Source organism: Halichondria panicea, chromosome 11 (genome assembly GCF_963675165.1).
Source record: "Halichondria panicea chromosome 11, odHalPani1.1, whole genome shotgun sequence".
Taxonomy (NCBI): Eukaryota; Metazoa; Porifera; class Demospongiae; order Suberitida; family Halichondriidae; genus Halichondria; species Halichondria panicea.
This window is the reverse complement of record NC_087387.1, coordinates 5,034,336-5,057,561: the sequence shown is the minus strand read 5'-3', so window position 1 is coordinate 5,057,561 and position 23,226 is coordinate 5,034,336. Positions and strand designations below refer to the sequence as shown.

The 23,226-nt window shown below is 42.4% G+C and overlaps 1 protein-coding gene and 5 long non-coding RNA genes across 7 annotated transcripts in view; 2 read left to right on the top strand and 4 right to left on the bottom strand.

Moving 5' to 3' along the window:
• Positions 1-4,128, bottom strand: part of LOC135343952 (uncharacterized) — a 162,586-nt gene extending 158,458 nt beyond the window's left edge. Inside the window, exons 1-2 of one of the 2 annotated variants that reach the window (XM_064541003.1) lie at positions 4,031-4,128; positions 355-3,150 (exon numbers count right to left, since the gene is read on the bottom strand). In XM_064541003.1, coding sequence (XP_064397073.1) covers positions 619-3,150; positions 4,031-4,045 — 2,547 coding nt within the window. In that variant the 5' untranslated portion in view covers positions 4,046-4,128 and the 3' untranslated portion in view covers positions 355-618. Of the gene's footprint in view, positions 1-354; positions 3,151-4,030 lie in introns of those variants that run through there. The other variant, XR_010397284.1, reaches the window with a different exon arrangement.
• Positions 4,129-4,847: 719 nt separating this feature from the next.
• LOC135344421 (uncharacterized) lies at positions 4,848-10,731 on the top strand. The gene is made up of 11 exons (XR_010397450.1): positions 4,848-4,875; positions 4,967-5,037; positions 5,551-5,615; positions 5,728-5,806; positions 6,172-6,243; positions 6,642-6,702; positions 7,506-7,579; positions 8,961-9,125; positions 9,261-9,349; positions 9,585-9,721; positions 10,422-10,731. It is a non-coding gene; the product is annotated as an uncharacterized LOC135344421 (long non-coding RNA).
• Positions 4,948-6,326, bottom strand: LOC135344422 (uncharacterized). The gene is made up of 4 exons (XR_010397451.1): positions 6,191-6,326; positions 5,713-5,790; positions 5,542-5,607; positions 4,948-5,029 (listed from the first exon to the last, which is right to left on the bottom strand). It is a non-coding gene; the product is annotated as an uncharacterized LOC135344422 (long non-coding RNA).
• On the bottom strand, positions 7,184-7,936 carry LOC135344424 (uncharacterized). Its single transcript, XR_010397452.1, has 3 exons — positions 7,818-7,936; positions 7,646-7,714; positions 7,184-7,571 (listed from the first exon to the last, which is right to left on the bottom strand). It is a non-coding gene; the product is annotated as an uncharacterized LOC135344424 (long non-coding RNA).
• Positions 10,732-14,602: 3,871 nt separating the features above from the next.
• On the top strand, positions 14,603-17,636 carry LOC135344418 (uncharacterized). The gene is made up of 3 exons (XR_010397448.1): positions 14,603-15,093; positions 15,400-15,545; positions 15,763-17,636. It is a non-coding gene; the product is annotated as an uncharacterized LOC135344418 (long non-coding RNA).
• A 1,223-nt stretch (positions 17,637-18,859) lies between these two features.
• Positions 18,860-21,849, bottom strand: LOC135343992 (uncharacterized). Its single transcript, XR_010397300.1, has 2 exons — positions 21,631-21,849; positions 18,860-19,166 (listed from the first exon to the last, which is right to left on the bottom strand). It is a non-coding gene; the product is annotated as an uncharacterized LOC135343992 (long non-coding RNA).
• Between the last annotated feature and the right edge of the window lie 1,377 nt (positions 21,850-23,226).

Genomic DNA, 23,226 nt, shown 5'->3' with positions numbered 1-23,226 from the left:
TAGTGACCTTAATTAGCTAAGGTCAAGTGGCCTTTACATAAACTCTTTCCATCAGTGACACACACATGCACTCATCAATGCATGTTTGGAATACACGCCTATTGTCCTACCTAGAAAATATCTAAAATTTGACAAAGTTATTTGCTCCCAACGTTTTTAGAATAGAAGTTCTGAATCAAATGTTTTTGTATACCATCAATTCACAGTGCATGATATTAGTAACAAAATAAATAGCTGTATGTAACTAAAGAGTTTATGTAATAATAGTATTCAAACATTGAATGCTAAACTCCAATGTACGTCCATGTGTATGACAGCATGAACTTATGAATGCATGTTTGTAATACAATACTACACACCACATTCATTATAGTTTTTATTATAATTATGCTTAGTAATTACCTATACTATAATCTGGGGGAGTGAAGCTTAAGCTCCCATAAGTGTGAGAGAGTGGTGCAATGCCCCGACAGCGATCACGCCCGAAGGCGGAGAAGTATGGTAAATATACAAAATAAGCGTAAATAACAACATTTTCAAACCATGCTATATATAAGGGTGGGAAGGGAGGGAAGACTTTGCAGCTGACAAATGAATATGTTTATGCTTGTGATAGAGCTAGCAGTAGCTATAGTGCATGCACAATGATTGTATTATGCGCATTATGTGCAACACATGATCCTTATACCTGGCCTTGCATTTGACCACAATTATGCTGCTAAACAGGAAGTGGCCCCATCTGATGTTAAGCGTTATTCTACCTTTGTTCCGCCACCTTTTTGTAGAAATTGGGGGAGTTGTTGGTGCGGATATAGTCACCTCTGTTTCTGATTGCATGCCCTCTAGCACACCAGCTATACAGCATAAGCTGTACATGGTGGCTATAGATCCGGGCGTGTGATCGACTATGCGGCAGCACATGTGCATGTCTTTCATCTTATGATGTATGCACACATAATCGCCACGCTTTAGACTTGGTTTCCTAGTGTAGCGTGTCCTGGAGCTTAAAGGACATGTCCTTTTGTGTCCTCTGTTGAAACTGGCTCCGCAGTTACAAACCAGGTTCTTGTCTGGGTCCACGGCTGGTGTGATGGTCAGGTTGTCATTTTCAGTAACAGTCCTCTTGGACTTTTTTGAGGCCGCAGTGTCTTTGTTCTTCGTGGACTTTTTTGAGGCCGCCGTGTCTCTGTTCTTCTTGGACTTTTTTGGGACCACAGTATCTTCGGATTTTATTGGGTGCACAGTATCCTTGTCTGGGAGGTCAGGTGGGGGTGCTGGTGCGACGGTCAGGTTGTCATTTTCAGTAACAGTGCTCTTGGACTTTTTTGAGGCCGCAGTGTTCTTGGACTTTTTGGGGGCCGGTTTAATGTCCTCTCTCTTGTCCTCCTCGCCGTAGGTGTCCCGTCCGTGTTTCCCGGTCCACAACACTCTCTTTTTGGCGTTTTGTGTTCTCAGTGTTTTCAGCTCCACCCTCCTCTTCTTGCCTTTTGCTGTTTTCACCCTGGCGAGTCCCTTCATTCTGGTACGGTTGTGACTCTCAAGGTATTCCAACACACCATCATATATAGGAAGACCCAATCGCTGGAGGAGGTCCGTCTTCCAATGGTATTTTAGGCCTTGTTGGTTGCCTTCCTGCGTCATGTTGGCTTGCAGCAGACCTAGGTTAGTGGAGACGTGGTAGTGTAGCCGTTCTAGATGTATGTGCTTGTTCCTGAACCGCATAATGACATTGTGCGAGCTTTCCAACCAGTTAGAGTGGCCACGCTTCAAAATTGGGTGGATTAGCTTGGAGGCCATTTGGGCCCTAACGTGGCACTCAATTTTGTACACCAGCAAGTGGAGAGGGCAAGTCAGTGCCTCTCTTGTTGTGTAGTCTTTACCTTCGCACTGAGGCGGGCTCTTGTCTGGGCATTTATTACAGCTGCATACTCTCAGCGCGTGGAATTGGCATTGCCCTCCTTCCCATTTGTGAACACCCTGCACGTGGTGTACCATGTTTAGCAAGCGCTCAGAAAATTCTTGGGGTGAGTCACTGCTCGAGAAAATTTTAGAGAAGTTGTTTCGCGCCCTTTGGCAGAAAGCGTCCGTCATGCATCCGCATCCCACATGGTGTCTTTTGCAACAACAAATCACAGTGTTTACTTCCGGGAAATCATCTTTGTGTTTATTTTTGTACGAGTTTGTCAAAATTTTGCTCTTTGAGAGGATCTGCAGTTGGTGGAGGTGAGCTCTGCCGGCGTGTCCTCCGCAGATCATCACTGTGGCGCCTGGGAAAATCTCTTTTAAAGGTTTACTCGATGAAGAGTCTGCATCCTGCCAGTGGATCTCGATGTTCATTCCTTCCTCCTTTGCCTTCTTTACTAGCACTCGTGCCGCGTACCCCTCCGCAGATTTAGACGGTCCTTTGTACAGCTCTTCATCAATGATTTTGTCACTACCTTTCTGACAGATGTGTAAGTAGTAGAGGAGTGCACCAGTGAAGTAATTCCGTATGGAGTACGTGGCATTCTGGCTGTGGAACCCCCGAGTCATCCAGACGCCATCTGCACATGTTACGGCGCGTTTCCACGACCCCAGCTCATCATCGTTCATATCTTTCATACGGTTCTTCTCTCCTTCACACAGTTCGTTTACCATCTTCTCGACAATGGGGTGTAGAGTTCCGATAGTTTTTATGAATTCGGAATGGCTCACCACCTTAATTCCTAAAACGTGTTTGAGCACCTTGGCGTACGTTTCGTATGTGCACCCTGCAGCGAGGAATGCCACCTGTGCTGCCAACTTGATGTCATTTTTGGCAAGTGTGGTGTTTCTGGATGAAGTCGGAAATTCCAACATGGTTCGGCATCCAGTGCACATACATACGACAGTAGCTGTTCCTCCCATACCACGAGTCGTTACATCACGAACAACAAGTTTCCCTTGACATCCGGCTGTTTTACACCCCATAGTGTCGTTCAATTGTTCAACAAAGTGTTCAAGTTGTCTGGTGTCGACAAAAAGGCAATGGTGTGGGACGGAGTAGGGAGTGAGAGTTTTGGCCTCTTTGACAGGGCTGGGACGCCTTTGTGGGAGTCGAAGCGGAGTTGGAATGTACTCACTCCCGGACTTGTCATCGAAATCGGTGTCACTCGAACTTGACGAAGTCATCTGTGGGTCGGCAAAGACAAATTGGTTAACTCACTAATCAGTGCGTGAATAAAGAAGCATTTAGAGTTAGTTGCATACCGTAGAAAGTTTAGGATGCGCTTGTTTGTACTGCAGTCATTTCAGTAATGAACTGACTAGCTCTAGTTGTGTTACGTATGCTAAATTTGTCAGGAACATTGTAAGTATAATTTTTGTATTGGTTGACCAGCACCTGCAACAAAAAGGGTCCTCATCTAACATTCTCCCTGCTACTCTCAGACAAGGTAACAGCGTACCCAAGAGTCCTTCCAAGATGGATATCACCAGCAAGCACAGTACGAGCTAGCTATAGCTGGTTCAATTCTATGGGAAAGCACTTAAATCGACTGCATGCCATACACTTGACTAAGCACTAATAATCCAGTTTGTACAGTTGTTTGTGTCTAGCAGCAGCAGCATTGTCTCTTATTAAGGCCACCATCAGGCAACTTTCAGGCATGCAAAGCAACCCGCAAGAAACACAATACTTGTACCTTGACCTTAAAAATTGTGGTTAAAAGTTTGTTGTTTGCTACTCGCTCTGTTTACGAAACTAAGGAAAAGGAGGGGAAATCATCAAAATAGAGTCATTTGGACCAAAAAGTGGATACGAAATTAATTCTTGGACTTTAAATTGTAAAAGCAGGGTCTCTCTTCAACACATTGATCAGTTCACTAGCCTCTACCACTCACAAATGGCCATTTTGATACTTGTTCAGATAATTATAACAGCATGGATAGTGTGGTTTTTTATAGCAAATAATTGGTAAATCATTGATCTTTCAGGCAATTCATTGCCTACAACCATTGTAGGCAATGAATTGCCTGAAAGTTGCCTGGTGTATGGTGGCCTTTCACGTACCTCTGTTCTCTGCATTTTGCGTAAACGCAGTCTCCTTGGTTTGGGTGTGTCCCGTAGGCTTTGTCTTGGAGTTGATTGTACAGGAGGAGTAGACTCCTGTTGCTGCTAAGCAATAGAAGAGTGAATCTGAATTACACATGCTGACAGTACATACAATGCATTCATCCATGTAAGCATCCTAGAGTTCATTCAGCACAAATGTGTACCGTATTTACTTGATTAAACGCCCGACGTTTATTTCATGTGGAAGTCTGGCGTTTATTGTTCTGTCTACTCCAAATGCTTGCACAGCAGCTATTGTGGCTCTTCTTGGCTAACTGTCTCAGCTTAAATAGCTTTAATATAATTATATAAGCCATAAGAGTGCCATCTGTGTCGGTATCTCTCTCTCTGCCATCGATGCGTCATAAATAGTTCTATGCTGCCATGGTTGCAACTGGTTCCACGTGCTACTTGAGCTCCATCCACAGTGCCACGCCCCATACATGAGCGAGTTGAGCGTTTATTAACAAAGACAGAGCCTGGGCGTTTAATTAAAGTAAATACTTATTAGGTTTCGATTACTCGTATACATGTACTACCTGCTGTGATTGCATAAATTACCTGTTTCAGGTCAGAATCCTCCTCTGAACTGAGGCTGTGGTTATCCTGTGAAGGGTTATCCTGTGAAGGTGAGTAAGTCATTGCAATCACATGACATGTACGTCGAATACGATTCGTTCTAATTTTCTGTAGTAATCCTACTAAGATGCATACTGTGCATACTGTGATTTATTTACCTGTTTCAGGTCAGAATCCTCCTCTGAACTGATCGAGGCACGGGTCAAAGGCACTCTCCTGTGAAGGTGAGTAAGTCATTGCAATCTCATGACATGTACGTCGAATACGATTCGTTCTAATTTTCGATGCATACTGTGATTTATTTACCTGTTTCAGGTCAGAATCCTCCTCTGAACTGAGGCTGTGGTTAGAACTCGGCCACGGGTCGAAGGCACTCTCCTGTGAAGGTGAGTAAGTCCTTGCAATTACATGACATGTACGATCCGTTTTAAATGTCTATGTATACCGTATAATTATGTGACAGGCGGGGAAATCAATATAGTATCTACAGTCCTTCTACTACCTCTCTGTAAAATCTGATGCCCTCAAATAAAACAGCCCATATTCAGTGCAATAGAGCTACTCTCAAATAGTATAACCTTAGTGAAATTTGAGGCTACATGAGGTTGTATAGTGCTTTTATGAAAGACTTTCTCATGGCAGGTGAAAATTACTTACGATGACCAAGTACATACCAACAAATGCTGTGACGTTAATCCCTAGTACATGTACATGTATAATAGTTGTGTGTGCTACAGGGTTAGGACTGAAAGATTGAATTGTAAAGGGTTGAGGTGTTAGTAGGCCTAATAAACGCCTTACTCTGCCAGCAAAATGAAACATTTAGTAGCCGCAGCCTCTGATCAAGCATATACTGCACATGACTTTTATACCCTGATTGCATAATTTACCTGTTTCAGGTCAGAATCCTCCTCTGAACTGAGGTTGTGGTTAGAACTCTGCGACCGACCCTCCTCCTGTGAAGGTGATTAATTAGTCATTGCAATTAGTGTGGGTGTATTCTAGCATACTAAGAATACATGCGTACACCGTGGTTGTGCTTTGTTGTAACCATCACTCACCTGTATCTCTCGCAGACATCTCTTCTTTGGAGTAGGGGTTGAGTCGGACTCTTGCAGCCTGGCCTGTTCAGAGTACTCCTGTAGTTAGTATCTCGTAAGTATAATAATTATAACCACTCTAGCTATTACAATGCATATACTATTACAATGTATATACCGTATATTTCAAGGGTGTAAATGTTTGCGGGAATGCCTTTTGAAACGTTTTTGCGTGAGTTATCAATGTCCTATAATGTAATAAAGCGCTCAATTATATATATAGGATCGATTCACATAAGTTTAACTGATTAATTCGTTTCCAATTCCTCTCCACACTATCTACGTGTATGCTAATTGTTGTTTGTGGTGAATGTGCCCAACAAAATAATTACATGATGTCCATAGCAAGCACCAAGCACTCTTATAAAAGCAAAATAGTGTACGTACTATATATTTATAGCGACAAATTATGTCATGCAGGACGTAAGGACATACACACCTGATATGGGTCTTGACGGCAGAAGCTGGATGGCTCGGTTTTTGGGGTGAGAGGTGAGTCATCAATGTCCTATAATGCAATAAAATATATATAGGTAGGATTCACAAGGCATGCTTTTGCTACATGTAGCTAAAAAACGGTCAATTGTATTTTCGATTGCCAGCTATGGACATGCAAATTTGGAGCCAAAGGGGCCCCTTTCCCCCTCCCCTGTATGACACCCTGAGTATCTATGCTGTAACGTGTCCGACAAAGTAAATAATAGTTAGACACTGTTTTGGAGGTGTCGCTGAGGGCTTCTAAATCCACATGGACACACAGTGTCTAGATACTACTGCTCTGAGGCACTTTTCCCATGTACTTCCCACGTATATCTTATCAACTAGTGTCTAATTACATGTATATAGCTCAAATATAATTATATAGCGACAAATTGTGTTTAATCATGCAGACAGCAGACGTACATGTACAAACCTGATATGGGCTGGATGGCTCGGTTGTTGGGGTGAGAGGTGAGTCACCAATGTCCTATAATGTAGCATATTTTTCTAAGCTCAGTTATATATAATTATAGGATTCACATAGACTGATGATACTGATTAAGGAACCTGTGAATGGGGAAATAAAACAACGCACCATGCGTTTTATTTCCTTGTTGTACATACTGTATATGCGTAAAAGAGGCTACAATTCGAGAGAGGCGATTAATACCCTCGCCTATAAAACATTCCAGCACCTTCAAGTTGCTCTTTCACCTGCACAAACTCAAACTCTGCCACAAGAAAGTCTTTGTAAAGCACTGACTAGCTTCTACCTAGCTAGTATTAATATGGCTGCCACGTGCTAGCCTCAACGTTCACTGAGGCTACTATTTGAGAGCGGCTACTGTACAAGGATCGGTACAGAACTGACATAAGCGTTCTACATGTATTGTCGCTCAACAGTTTTTAATCGAAAGCGCAACAAAACGTGCAACCGTACGGTACGGTAAATTTCTATGCTTCGTATGGTGCCAAAACGGTTAAACCTACAGTAGTACACGTTACCGATGTGTGGCACCTTCAGGAACTACAATTGCCTAGTTTACCTTGGAAACGAATTTCAACCACGCCCCCAGGTACCCCAGGCCTATTTTTCGACCTACCATTCCATTTTAAAGAGCAACTGGGGACACTAGACTGAGTTTATTGTTCATTACATGTATGCATGCAACCCTCCAATTGAGAGCATACAAATAGTGTTAAACTTCTGTGCAGAATTGCAATCCTACAAAGATGCACATGAGTTTCGTACTGTGATTGCTTACCTGTTTCAGGTAAGATTCCTCCTCTGGAGTGAGGTTGTGGTTAGGACTCTGCGACAGGTCAAAGGCACTCTCCTCCTGTGAAGGTGAGCGAGTCATTGCAATTATTATGGGTGTATATTTGGTATTTGCTAGCATATAAAAATTCTCACCTGTATCTCTCGCATCTTTGGAGTAGAGGCCGAGTCGTACTCTGGCAGCCTGGCCTGTTCTTCAAGTTTCTGTAGAGTTAATTAATAATAATTATCGGAAAGTGTACATTACGTATACTTGTTGTGACAAAATAATGTGTTCACATGCCACTCTATTGTACAGGGTACAAACCTCTTCGTCCATGCTGATTGCACTGTGAAACCTTGCTTTGCACTGAAATCTTTCTCTCTGATACAACTTGGTGAGATGTAATATACTGTACACAACCTTCCCCCCACACACACAAGCTCATAGCTAATATACTGTACACAACCTCCCCCCCCCCCACACACAGGCTTATACTATTTTTATCATACATCATGCTTCATCATGTCCAGCACAGGTACATTGTGGTTCTAAATTATTGCTCAATTTCTATTCAAGATCTATCTTGTTCTACCAGGACTTAGCATAAACCCTGTAATGTGTGGTTAGCTATTTTTAGGTTGTGATACCACTTTGCTTCATCACCTCCTACATGTATGTACATGGCAGGCTTATACCTAATGTACTGTACATAGCCCCCCCTCCCTACACACACAACAGGCTTTATACCTAATGTACTGTACATATTGAACTGTGTTGCTAAATATCCCCCCCCCCCCAGCTGAGGGCACCCGGCTTAGACACGACTGATGGCTAGCCACAGGGATCACTCGATTATGCAGGAGACGATATTGGGACCACCCCTACGTGCAAGGTATGCATACTGTATACAACTTCCCCCCCCCACACACAGGCTCTGTGATTAGTCATAATGAAGGCTAATGAAGGTATTTATCCCTATTTAATTAAGGTGTGAAAAACGAGTGTAATGTGACGTCACGAATGACCTTCCGAATTGGGGGGAAACACTCCCAGCTGACTCGTATATGCGTTCTTTACAAGAAGCTGTCTTTGAAATGCTTGCGCTACCTAGATAATAATTATGACTCTACTACATGTGTCGGTGGTGGTGGGTTAATTTTTGTGTAGAAGCAACATCCGAAAATTACGACTAACTAACACTATGATCAAACCACTCCATACTATATAGACATGTACGAAAGACCTGGAGGTCGTGTCATGCGCCAATTATATATCGCCAATGTTTTCGACCTTTGACCTCCAGTTATGCGCCAATGATGAGTCCCGGCACAATAAACATTAGGGACGAAAAGGTCTTAGCTAGTATTCGACCTTCTGGGCTATACCAATGATGGATGATCGACATGTATCAATCTCTGTTCTGTAAGTGTATGGCTTTTTGTCACAGCAATATTTCCTTTTCTGCAGCTCAAGCACACCTGTCCAGTAAATGTTTCTCCATAGCAACGCCTTCTCATGGATCTGACCAATCAGGTTGCGTAACACCAGGTGGAGGTAGCAGGAGTGTGGCTGCCCAGTTGCCCAGATTGAGAGCGACAAATGTCGAGAGAGAAGACTTACCAATAAGAGAGAGTACGTCAATGTGTTATACATATACGTACGGTACCCCCCTTACTGTAAGTACAAAACTAAACTATCAATGATTTACCTTAGGTTTTGTTTCTCACATACATTTTCACTTTGTTCATTTGCCTATTTGTTCTGCAGGTGATGTACAGTTTGGATTCATTGAGAATGACGCTATTTTGATGTGAGGAACCGAACTGGCAGTATTCAAACAGTTACAGTCAAGAGATGTGAGTCGTCGTGGTGATGTGTATTCTGATCTATAAAATAGCAGCTGTTGTATATGCCCCCCCCCGTGCTCCATTAGACTATAACTTTTACTTTCAGCATTATAACACACACACAAACGGACTACCATATACTTTGCTTGCGCATGCACACCGAGGCATAATTATTCTCGGCCACAGCTAATAAATAATTATGTCTGCATGCAGTCACATGGTATTCCTCTGATCTGTTGCCTAGGACCATCGAGAGGCCTCTCTTCCAATCAAACGCTACCAAGGTCACACACAGGAGGTGTGCAGACTCAGATGCAGACTGCAGACAGTGTGCAGACTGCAGACGGTCAGCTCTTAGCCTCAGGTGGAGATGATAACAAGGTGAGACCTATGATGTTTTCAGAGTACGAAGCTTGCATGTACATGTACGTGTACTTTAGATCAAGTCGTCCAATGCAAATGTTCCTACACAAAGATGCATGCCTCTCAATCAGGCAAATAAGCAAATAAGCAAATAAAGCCTCTCTATAGAAAACCCGTTTTCAGGTGCACCTGCACAGCATGTATATCTCCCACTCACTTTTGGTCGCATCGTTTATAATAGGGTCACAGGCCAATGTTACGAGCTGTTGTATACGCTGTGCCCTCCCCCCTGTGCTCAATTAGACACTAACGTACTTTTTGTATTAAACAAGCTGTTGCATATGCTGTACCTCCCCCCCCCTGTGTTCTGTATGTTGTATACGCTGTGCCCGTGTTTCGTTAGACTATAACGTACTTTTTGTATGTTGTATACGCTGTGCCCCCCCGTGTTTAATTAGCGTTCCCGGTACCCCTCACAGATAATGTACGTTTAATGTGTACATGTACTAAACCTGTTTGCACTGTACTTCTATTGCATCTACATGTGCATGCATAATTATAGGGATTACATGTTCATGTACATGTATGAGCTACATGTATAGGGTTGTGAGACTTTTGTTGCAGCAGTTATAGACATGCAACTAGTATAGTCCAGTGAAGATACAGTACAAGTACAGTGTAAGTGGTTGTATTTATCATGCCCCTCCCTCCTTATCAGTGAGCTGGATCTGAATGTGCGTGCCCTAAGTCTGGTTATGTCAGGGCTGGTGCTCCAGTCCAAGATCAATGTTGTTCACGTCTTTAAAGAGAAGAAGCTTTTCCTTAAAGTGAGCAACACACACCTCACACCACACCACACATACATGTATTCTATGTGAGGGGTCTTGTACATGTACGTATGTAGCAGGGTTGTCCAGTAGTGCCATCAGGCGTAGTAAGTGCATCATAAGGGTCCAACTAATATACTATGGGACCAGCATGATCAGCACATTATACCATGTACATGTAGGTACCCTAGCATGTACCAGTATGCCCAGAGTAACTATAGTACCATAGTATCTAGGCATGACCCGTGGGTCACCCAAAGGTATACCCCAGCACGTGCCAGTATGCCCAAAGTAACTATAGTACCATAGTATCTAGGGATGACCCGTGGGTCACCCAAAGGCAGGGCTCGAAATTACACCCAAACAACAGACAAATCCGGTCATTATTTGCACGTGACCTGTCATTGCACGTGTTAGTCAGACATTTTGTCAGAGCAGAGCTATGTAGCTAGCCAGAGATATATATATGTACGTAGCTAGCTAGCTAGGGGCTAGCTGTTCTAGCTCTATAGCACTAGTAAGAGCCCTTTACCAGAGTTCTAGTAGCTCAGAATAAGCTACAAAAAGACTCAAGAAATGTGGACAAATAAATCAGTACATTTAGCTGAGAACAAGCGGACTGTCTAAAGTTCTGAGTTTACTCTTACTCTCTTGCTAGGTCTCTCACTGTCTTTGGTCTTTCTTTCACTCTGGCTGGTGGGTCTCTCTCTCCGGTTAGTCTCTCTCTTTCTCTGGTTGGTGGGTCATTCTCTCTCTTGGCTGGTAGGTCTCTCTACAAAGTTTCAAGATAGCTATCAGGCTTAAGAAACTTAACTAGGAGTTTATTGATGGCTCAAGAAATCTTCGAGCGTCCAACTTCAAAGATCATGCTACCAGCCTCGATCATGCACAAGAACCAATGACTTTGTGTGTGTAGGCCCTGATTGTGAATTACTAACATTTTATATTTGGGTGACCCACGGGTAATCCCTAGATACTATGGTACTATAGTTACTCTGGGCATACTGGTACATGCTGGGGTATACCTTTGGGTGACCCACGGGTCATGCCTAGATACTATGGTACTATAGTTACTCTGGGCATACTGGTACATGCTGGGGTATACCTTTGGGTGACCCACGAGTAATCCCTAGATACTATGCAGGGTGTCATACAGGATTTTGAAGTAGAGGGGGGAAATAAGAAAAGTAACCAGAAAATTTTGCTAAAAAAAAGGTCAACTGTTATTTCATAGTATGTAAAATTGCCAGCTATGGACCCTCAGTCAGCAAAAAAGGGGGGGGAAATTGGAGATAGGGGGGGGATATCCCCCCTTCCCCCCCCCCCCTGTATGACACCCTGCTATGGTACTATAGTTACTCTGGGCATACTGGTACATGCTGGGGTATACCTTTGGGTGACCCACGGGTCATGCCTAGATACTATGGTACTATAGTTACTTGGGGCATACTGGTACATGCTGGGGTATACCTTTGGGTGACCCACGGGGTCATGCCTAGATACTACGGTACTATAGTTACTCTGGGCGTACTGGTACATGCTGGGGTATACCTTTGGGTGACTCACGGGTCATGCCTAGATACTATGGTACTATAGTTACTCTGGGCATACTGGTACGTGCCGGGGTATACCTTTGGGTGACCCACGGGTAATCCCTAGATACTATGATACTATAGTTACTCTGGGCATACTGGTACGTGCCGGGGTATACCTTTGGGTGACCCACGGGTAATCCCTAGATACTATGGTACTATAGTTACTCTGGGCATACTGGTACCTGCTGGGGTATACCTTTGGGTGACCCACGGGTCATGCCTAGATACTATGGTACTATAGTTACTCTGGGCATACTGGTACGTGCCGGGGTATACCTTTGGGTGACCCACGGGTAATCCCTAGATAATATGGTACTATAGTTACTCTGGGCATACTGGTACGTGCCGGGGTATACCTTTGGATGACCCACGGGTAATCCCTAGATACTATGGTACTATAGTTACTCTGGGCATACTGGTACGTGCCGGGGTATACCTTTGGGTGACCCACGGGTAATCCCTAGATAATATGGTACTATAGTTACTCTGGGCATACTGGTACATGCCGGGGTATACCTTTGGGTGACCCACGGGTCATGCCTAGATACTATGGTACTATAGTTACTCTGGGCATACTGGTACGTGCCGGGGTATACCTTTGGGTGACCCACGGGTCATGCCTAGATACTATGGTACTATAGTTACTCTGGGCATACTGGTACGTGCCGGGGTATACCTTTGGGTGACCCACGGGTAATCCCTAGATACTATGGTACTATAGTTACTTTGGGCATACTGGTACGTGCTGGGGTATACCTTTGGGTGACCCATGGGTGATCCCTAGATACTATGGTACTATAGTTACTCTGGGCATACTGGTACATGCTGGGGTATACCTTTGGGTGACCCACGGGGTCATGCCTAGATACTACGGTACTATAGTTACTCTGGGCATACTGGTACATGCTGGGGTATACCTTTGGGTGACCCACGGGTAATCCCTAGATACTATGCAGGCTCAGATGGTCACCTGACGGTCAGCTCTTAGCCTCAGGTGGAGATGACAACTATGATGTTTTCAGAGTACGAAGCTTGCATGTACATGTACGTGTACTTTAGATCGAGTCATCCAATGCAAATGTTCCTACACAAAGATGCCTCTCAATCAGGCAAATAAGCAAATAAGCAAATAAAGCCTCTCTATAGAAAACCCGTTTTCAGGTGCACCTGCACAGCATGTATATCTCCCACTCACTTTTGGTAGCATCATTTATAATAGGGTCACAGGCCAATGTTACGAGCTGTTGTATACGCTGTGCCCTCCCCCCTGTGCTCAATTAGACACTAACGTACTTTATGTTAAACCATAGATACAGGAAGAGAGGGATTGGTAACAAAAGCGCCTCGAATAGCCATCCGTGTTTCCCTGCGGTTTAATTGAAGCCGCCTACTTTCAACGTTGGGAAAAATGGCCAGACACAAAATAAGAGACAAACGATTGTTTTTACTGTCAGTATAAGAATTTTGCTGCTTGACTTTCAGTTCAATGCAGTGCTTTAGGCCATATGCTACACAGTACACTACTTAGTTAGGCAGCTCTAGCTATATTATAGTAGCAGGAGGTACATAGTGTCGCATGTACCTCTAGCTACTTCACAACAATCGAAATTATGTTTTTGTCATCTCTAAAATAATGATGCCTACAAGCAAGGGGCATCGAATAGAAGGGCTTGGAAAGGTTCGTAAAGGTTGTTCTACCGCGTTGGGGAGGGAAACACGGATGGCTTGTCAAGCTCTGTATTGATTTCATGTAATTTTATATGTGGCTTATGGGCGCACGTGATCCGTTGCCAATCCCTCTCTTCCTGTATCTATGGTTAAACAAGCTGTTGCATACGCTGTACCCCCCCCCTGTGTTTCGTTAGACTTTTTATGTGTTGTATACGCTCTGCCCCCCCCTGTGTTCCATTATAGTGTTATAATAATGTATGATCGACTCTTTATCAGAGATAGGACCTCCGTCTCACATAGCATTTATTGTCTAGTGGGTCTTTACTGGCTGTTTTGGCTCATTGTGACTGTTACTTATCCATTCTAAAGTCTTTACCCACTAATCGAGGCACGTGTGTCGTATACCTCTTCTGCTCTTGAACTGTGACATACATTCGAGAATAATGGTATAACAAGTGCAAAAAACATTTTTGGGAGAGTAGGGCATGTGCTCTTGAACTGTGACATACATTCGAGAATAATAGGTATAACAAGTGCAAAAAACAAAAATGGGGAAGAGTTATTGGACAGAGTTCAGATAACAATAGAGATCACAGAAAGACGCACAAACATGAGTGAAATAAGCTTCATCACAGGGACTTATATGTAGGAAGCGGCTTGTTTGCCAAGGTGGTTTGAACACCAATACTTGCTGGGGAAATCTGCACTTTATTGTGTCCACATCATCATGCTACATGTAGGTGGTTCCACCCAATTTCATAGCTCCGTGGAGGGTCACAGCGATCCCTACTCAACTGGTAGTCAGTTACAAATGGTTGTGATCCTCCAACTGTGTACCTCTAACTCTAAACCATTGGATATCACCATCCCCTCATGTCCTTCTACCCACGCATTTCTGTGTCTTACATGGGGAGGTATGAGTTAGCTAGCCAGACCAAGAAACCTGGTTCAGAGCTAGCCTCTTTATATACATGTCGTCGTGTGTGCTAACAGTAGTACTGATATGCATCTCTTGTCCTTGCAGAGAACAAATTAGCTTGTGAAAGCGTGACCCTATATACCCATTGGAGATGAAGCCAATTTATTGTGTAGGGGGTATTTACCGTATTTTTTTGTCTCAGTGTGTTGTGATTCGTGTCCCAACGACAGTGCTGGCTGCTTGACAGAAGTGATTGACCAATGGATGAAGGGTTGGTCTGGACGACCAACATGGAGTGAGCTGGCCAATCTCGTCTCAGTAACATAGGAGAGGAGCAAGTACATGTAGCAAAGGAACTTGTGACCAGCTACGAGTCTGGTGAGTATACAGTGATAATAGTTGTGTTAGGTTGTACAATCAACTCTTTATCAGAGCTACGTAGGACTCGTGTGTCGCTTAATATTTATTGTCTAGTGGGTCTTTACCGTCTGTTTTGGCTCAGTGTGACTGCTGCTTTTACCCAAGTGCTCTAAAGTATTACCAAATGTACCCACTCTGAGTAGAGAGGATGTGTTTATTGGTTGACTGATGCTTCCATTTACAGCCCCTTTGTATACTTTATTGCTTCTTGATGTTTACCACTTCTAGCAGTTAGAATAAAGTTCCCATTCTGTTTACGTGTAGGGGCATGTGGCAGGGGTGCACGACTCTAGGAGGATCTTCTGAGAGGAGAGTGTGCTATATAAAATATCTCCTTGGGCAGTTCCAGCAGTGGATTGCAGCTACATCTGTTATAGAGTGTACACAGACCAGTGAGGAGGACCTTGCACGTAAGGAAGTGTTTTGGTACACAGTAATATTACCTAGCTAGCTACATTGTAGTGTTTTCTAACCAGAGAGATGGGATTCTATTTCACAGAGTGTATACTAGCTAACGTAGGTGATGTGTTTTCTCTGTGCATGGTGGCCTATATCAACCTTAGCACTCTAGTGGGTCTTTACCGTGTGTTTTGGCTCAGTGCGACTGCAATATTTCCTTTTCTGCAGCTCAAGCACACCAGTGAGTTTCTCCATAGAATCAGATTGCTCGTAGCACCAGTCGTATGCTGATGGAGGTGGCAAGAGAATTTCAAGAAAATGGCTGCCCAGGTCACCCAGATTGAGAACGACAAAGATCGAGAGAAGACTCACCGATAAGAGAGAGTACATGTAAGTCAATATACAGTACCCCCTTAGATTATAGGCACGTAGTTCACATTTAAAGGTCGTCAGTTGAATCCGAAGGTCGGGTGGAGATGCTGGCGTGATAATATCGGTTTACGCGGGCACAGTCTTTGTGGCTTAACCTGTTGACCCATACTTGCATTTTTTTTGTCATCTTGTTGTGGGGGCTGGCTATGCGTTTAGGCCACTCTTTTTATTTGTTGAACACACAATCAGCATGAGCTTGCCGTCACACAAACACGAAGTTTAACCCCACTCTCTTTTGAGTAGCCCCACAAAATTAGCGCCACTGTTTTTAACTTGTCGCCACACAAATACAAAATTTAGCCCCCCTATTCTTAGCATACTTTTAGAACAAATAGTATGCCATACAATGGAGGATTTCAAGTTGGTGGCAGAAGTTAAAAGTTGAAGTGCACTCAGCCATGACCCCTCCCCCCCACACACACACATGTACACACACACCGTGCACTGTGCACAGGAGGATAGTCAGGGTCAATTAAAAGGATTCCTGATAACTTATTTGCATTCCGCTCTCTCTTTCTTACCTCTAACCACTAGTGAGGGGGTTGGAGATAATTAAGTCCGCTGGAAGCAGATTTGAATTGACCTTGAATATCCTCATTTGCGCGCACACACACACACACACACACACACACACTACTGACAAACATTTGGTTCATATTAGCTCAGCCAACAAGTCACAAGTAAGTATCCTTTGTCTTCGACTTAATTCGTGGATTTGCAAAATAATGTTCACAGTTTTGCTTACTTGGAATGTCATTGCAGCCTTTTCAGAAGAGCACGTTTGTTTACGGAGTGTCAATTGGTTGATCGTTACCCATTCTTTGAGTTTGCATGCGCAGTAAAATGTATGTTGTCATGTAAATTTAAAAAAGCTATTAGTTGCTTTATGTTATATGTACGTAGCTTTGGCATCTCCACCGAGGCATCAGCACCTGAGGTGCTAAGTATACTTAGACAGAGGAGGTTGGCCACGCGTCATCAATTTTGTGACGTATGTGATGTCTCTGCTCAGGTTACCATGGATACCGAGCAACTGTAAAAAGAATGTATGGCTACTGTTACTTTGCTAGCTTATAACTGTTGTCTAGTTGGACCAGGATTAGCTAGACTATAGGGTAGAGTATAGCTCAGCGGTGCTGCATGTAGCTTGTACTGTACTGGCTGACAAGAATCTGGTAAACACTATATGCACTGATAACTCGCCAGAATAGAGGGGATCGCTGCATGGGGATCGGGTTGGTTAATGATAGCCAGAGAGATACATAAATGTTGCTTTCAGTCTCCAATGACCGTGCAACACCAGCTAGAAGTTTACATGGAAAACCCTTGTCAATTTCTATGCCAGCTCAGCAAAAAAAGTGGTGCACGTGATCGTGTCCAACCTCCTCTGATGCTTAGATCATGTTTGTCATAAATACTGCAATTTGATTGGCTAAAGGAATTAAGTGTTCTATCCAACTTAGAAAATCATGTATATACTTCACTTAGAAAATCATGTAGAGATAAGAACATTCAAATCTGATTGGCTAAAATTTAATACCCATGGTTGCTATGATCTAAAATGCTTAGACACTGTTTAGGAAGTTTCCACGTGATTTAGAAGTCCTCAGGGCACTGCGTTCGAGATACTACGACCAGCCCTTTGGGCTTCTAAATCATGCAGAAACTTCCTAAACAGTGTCTAACTATTGCATAATCATACCTAGCCTCGACTCCAGGCCGATCTGTCTCCAATTGAACGCTAGGTCGCGTATTTTTCAACTTTGTTCTATTAAAAAAAAATCGGCCTGGGACCGAGGCTAAATCATACCATGCAACTGCACTGTGCTGATGAGGCCCAATAAGGCCGAAACCATCTGACCATAATTATAAGGCAGATGGTCCACAGTTGTTAACATACATGATTGGCATCCTATTGTAAAAACAACTGAAAAACTCAATTTGAAATGCAAATTATTTACCTCTACTATAGTGTTGAGAGGCATTAGCAAGCTATAGCGCACGCTTGCAACACTCATGTAAGTTATGTGCATGACCATTATATAATTTGACAACATAATTGCAAAACAACAAGCGAGAGCTAGTGACAAGCTACTGAGTGGGAGTGATAAGTGAGCATCAATAACAACGCAGGAATACAATCAATTAGTGTTTGTTTTCAAGAGCGTTTGTAATTAATGTATAGAATTAGCTAGTGTATGTTTTGTTTTCCCCTTTTCAAAAGACGTTCATTCGGCCGGTTTCCAAGACACCTTTGAGGTACGGCCTTCATCTCGCTTTTTTTTTTTCGAGGTATCGCCAGTAGCCATATAACCCCGCTCACATCACCATCATGTTTGCCATAAATACTGCAATTTGATTGGCTAAAGGAATTAAGTGTTCTATCCAACTTAGAAAATCATGTATATACTTACTTAGAAAATCATGTATATACTTCACTTAGAAAATCATGTAGAGATAAGAACATTCAAATCTAATTGACTAAATACTCATGGTTGCTATGATCTAAAATGCTTAGACACTGTTTAGGAAGTTTCCACGTGATTTAGAAGTCCTCAGGGCACTGCGTTCGAGATAATACGACCAGCCCTTTGGGCTTCTAAATCATGCAGAAACTTCCTAAACAGTGTCTAACTATTGCATAATCATACCATGCAACTGCACTGTGCTGATGAGGCCCAATAAGGCCGAAACCATCTGACCATAATTATAAGGCAGATGGTCCACAGTTGTTAACATACATGATTGGTATCCTATTGTAAAAACAACCCATTTATAATGAAAAACTCAATTTGAAATGCAAATTATTTATATACCTCTACTATAGTGTTGAGAGGCATTAGCAAGCTATAGCGCACGCTTGCACTCATTTTGTAAGTTATGTGCATGACCATTATATAATTGACAACATAATTGCAAAACAACAAGCGAGAGCTAGTGACAAGCTACTGAGTGGGAGTGATAAGTGAGCATCAATAACAACGCAGGAATACAATCAATTAGTGTTTGTTTTCAAGAACGTTTGTAATTAATGTATAGAATTAGTGTATGTTTTGTGTTTTCCCCTTTTCAAAAGGACGTTCATTCGTTTCATTCGGCCGGTTTCCAAGACACCTTTGAGGTACGGCCTTCATCTCGCTTTTTTTTTTCTCGAGGTATCGCCAGTAGCCATATAACCCCGCTCACATCACCACGGGACACTGCAGGAAATAAACACACAGTCACATTGCATTCTCATAATCGTCTTCACTCACTGTATTAACGCTCAAAAGAAATGTTTAAGAACAATGAAGTTGCCCATTGTTTTGTTGGTGTGTTCGTTAACTGTAAGGTCTCTTGCACCAGCTAGTGTGCTCATAGAGACACAAACGGAAGGAATACTTTTAGGCTACACATACGTATTCAAGTGCAGCTACATTCTCACTAGCCTCGATCGCAGTCCCTCTCACTAGAGGAAGGCCTGGTAACCAACCATGCACCGTTCACGTTCAATTTTTTCGAATTCTTTACCCAACGAAAATTAACTGCTACAGTAGTAAAGTTTTTAGTACTTATGGTTACCAACGTGGTTGATTAAACTACCGTATAGCACGAAAATTTCGCGGATTTCGTGGGTTAGCCGAAAATTAAGTCCACGAAGTAGAATTACCTGTTACAAGTCATGTATGACGTAAAGGCATGGCTTCTGGTAAGCAGTCATTCTGCGAACTTGTGCAACGAAATACTTTTAGAGGCCAATCCACGGAATATAAGTGCCTTGAAAATTTCGCGCTGTACGGTATTAGAAATGAAGAGAGGAGAGATAATCGCCATCACAACTCTAGGCTCATACGAGGAGCACTGATCTTTCTAGTAGCTATCAGATGGGCTAGAACCTTCAATCAAAGTTTCCACCGTATAGCAGGTTATTTTCGAGGCACTAAATGTTCGCGGATTGGCATTTCGAGGATAGATGTTCAATTGACCACACCCCTATAGTAGAAAGGCTCAATACCGGATGTAAACCAATTTTCGAGGCACTAAATGTTTGTGTTTCTGGGCCAATCCTCGAAAATAACCAGCTATACGGTAAACGGTTGCGTGTATTCCAGAACTGGTCATTTTCCTGTTTGAGAAATTATAAATTTATATATAGACGCCGCCCCAACCCCCCTGTTTGAGTGAGAGACCCGCAACATTATTGGATATTTGTTCCCGTAAATACTGATTTATCACAAAAATATCTTGACAAAGTCATACAAAGAGCTACTTTCTATATACTATAAGTATATAGGATGTTCTTGGTATCAAAATGTAGCCCATTTATCTGTAAACTTACTACAGAAATTTGAAAGCTAAGCTATTAATTTTTCAAAAGTTATTACTCTAACCAAAAGTGTACCTGAAAACCAATAAATCATGAATTATAAACACTGTGAACATTTGTAACACCCATAAAGGGATGGCCAGGATACTTAAACCATTGAACAATTACGTGATGAAGTCTAGGACCTTAGCTGTACAAGATTACTGTTTTATTACTCTAACCGATTACCCACTATAACAATTTGCTGTTGTTCTATTAATCACCACAAACCCACCACCTTATGTTTCCATGGAAACATTTTTGGATATGTTGTAGTTCAGTCATTCATCTACACACGGGTATCAACACCATTTCTTAGAAATACTTCAATCAAAAGATATTTACATTTAAGTACAACTACTCACACATTTGTGGTAATCTACTCTCTAGACTAAATGAACTGTAGGTAACACGGGTAATGTAGGTAACACAGGTAATGCTGGTAAGGTAGGTAATGCTGGTAATGTAGGTAACACGGATAATGTAGGTAATGCTGGTAATGTAGGTAATGCTGGTAAGGTAGGTAATGTAGGTAACACTGGTAAGGTAGGTAATGTAGGTAACACTGGTAATGTAGGTAATGTAGGTAACACTGGTAATGTAGGTAATGTAGGTAACACAGGTAATGTAGGTAACGTAGGTAACATAGGTAATGTAGGTAACACGGGTATATAATGTATTATAGGTAATGCAGTTAATTAGATGCAGTAATGCATGTACATAGCTACGCATTATATAGGTAGGTATTTTGTAACAGTGGTAATAATTAGCGGTTGCAATAATGCAATAATGTGATGAACACAATTTGAAACGACACTCTCCTTATAGTGACAAAGAGCACCGACTTACTCGTTTTCGTTTATAAAGAGATCAAAATAACTATAGTCGCCATCAAATTAAATTAATATAACCATAGATTGAACTCTTCAATCTATGATGTAACCAGCATGTTTGCTGATTTCCCAGCAATTGCACACTAATTATAATGACTGTAACACCTACTTAATTACTAATTATAATGTGTTACCTACATGTACATTACCCATGTTACCTACCTACATTACCTACATTACCCCTGTTACCTACATTACCCATGTTACCTACCTTACCAGTGTTACCTACATTACCTACATTACCCGTGTTACCGACATTATCTAAACACTAGGCTTATGATGTAATATAGTCTATATGATGTAATGCAAGGAATAGTTGTACCAAGAAGCACCCAAAACATAAGCCCACGTGATGTTTTAATTAGTGACTGACATTGGCGTACCTCCTCTGGCCGGGAGCTAGTGTTTAGGTGTACTATAGCTTACCAGATAATATTTTTCCATTTCCGAATGAAAAGTATTCTCTCCCACTCCATGGCCCTCTTTGCTAACTTCAAAGAAGAACGTTTCTTCATCTTCTTTGGGGGAGTTACGTTGGCCATTGTAGGGTTGAGATGGTAGTGCAGGTTGGGTTGAGACGGTAGAACTGGTCAGTGGTAGTACGTTGGTTGTAGACTGGAAACCACGCCCCTTTCTTTAGGGAAAGAGACTGGCCAGGTGACTATCAACGACTCGTCCCAAAGGAATGCTTGGAATGTAGTGTGTGCATGAATGCGTGGGAGATATCTAAACCACAATATTGCATAAATTTTATTGTAATTGATTTTATGTGAGTATAGCTGTACAGTTGCAGTATCAATTTTATGTCTACTTAGCTAGCTGTTTGGATATAAGTTGTCTATCAGTACTTCTCCAATGAAGCAATTCTAAAGTTGCTATAACCTGGCTGGCTACAAGGCCACTGCAAAAATAACAGACAGAAGTAGCAGAGATGCAGAGATATATTTGTCTCTCTGCCAACTGGTTTATGGAAAGTCCCTTTGCTTTGCCCTATTGCCAGCAACATTTGAGTTTCTATTACAGCGGTATCATTGCCACAGACAGGACAAGAACTAGGTACATCCAGGTGACAGCTAGCTCCAGACTTGGACATAGTTTTGCAGCAGTTGACTTGTGATTGAAATTAAGTTTGATAGATGGCTGAGCTAGCTAGCTAGCTTGCTAGAGTTCGAGTACAGTAGATCTAGCCAAAGTATACTAAACCGCAACACTGGTGACCACACCCTTTTCCCTGAACCACTTCCGCAATGAAGACGAGTCGCTGATAGTCACCTGGCCAGTCTCTTTCCCTAAAGAAAGAGGCGTGGTTTCCAGTCTACGTTTGCTTGTAAGAAAGTAGATACACAATTAACTTCTGACCCCCCACTGTCCACCTAGCCCTATGGCCTCGATTCAAGGGAATGTCAGATCACGTGCAGGGGAGTGGTCTGCCTCATGGGACTGATCCACCACCTGTCTGTATATACATGTTGTTTTTTCTCTCATTATTTTGCAATTAAAAAAAGACATTATACAGACACGTGCAAAGACATTATACAGAGAGACAAAGGTGCAAAGCAAAAGACAAAAGACAGACAGACAAAGGTGCTAAGCAAAAGACATTATACAGACAAAGGTGCATAAATTTGGCACATCCTAGACAAACAAAGGTGCATAAATTTGGCACATCCTAGACAAACAAAAAATAAGTTCATTTTTGTTTGTATTTCGATATCCTTCGGATTATATATGACAATGCCCCATTTGAGAAGTGACCAATCGCAGGGCATTGAGGGTACGAGTCAGAGAGGTACGTATGGCTACAGCATCTTCATTAAGAAAGATATCACAAGAGAAAGGAAGGAAGTGAAGAAAGATTGGCTGAAGAAAGATGGGACACACACAAAGAAGCTCTAGCCTCGAGACTAGGCCGTTTGTTGTTCCTACAAAGAAGCCGGTTGCTAAAGTCGCAGATTTTTTTATATCAACTCTTCTGTCAAAACGTTTGTGTACAAATGAATTTCAAATGAATTTATGACAATA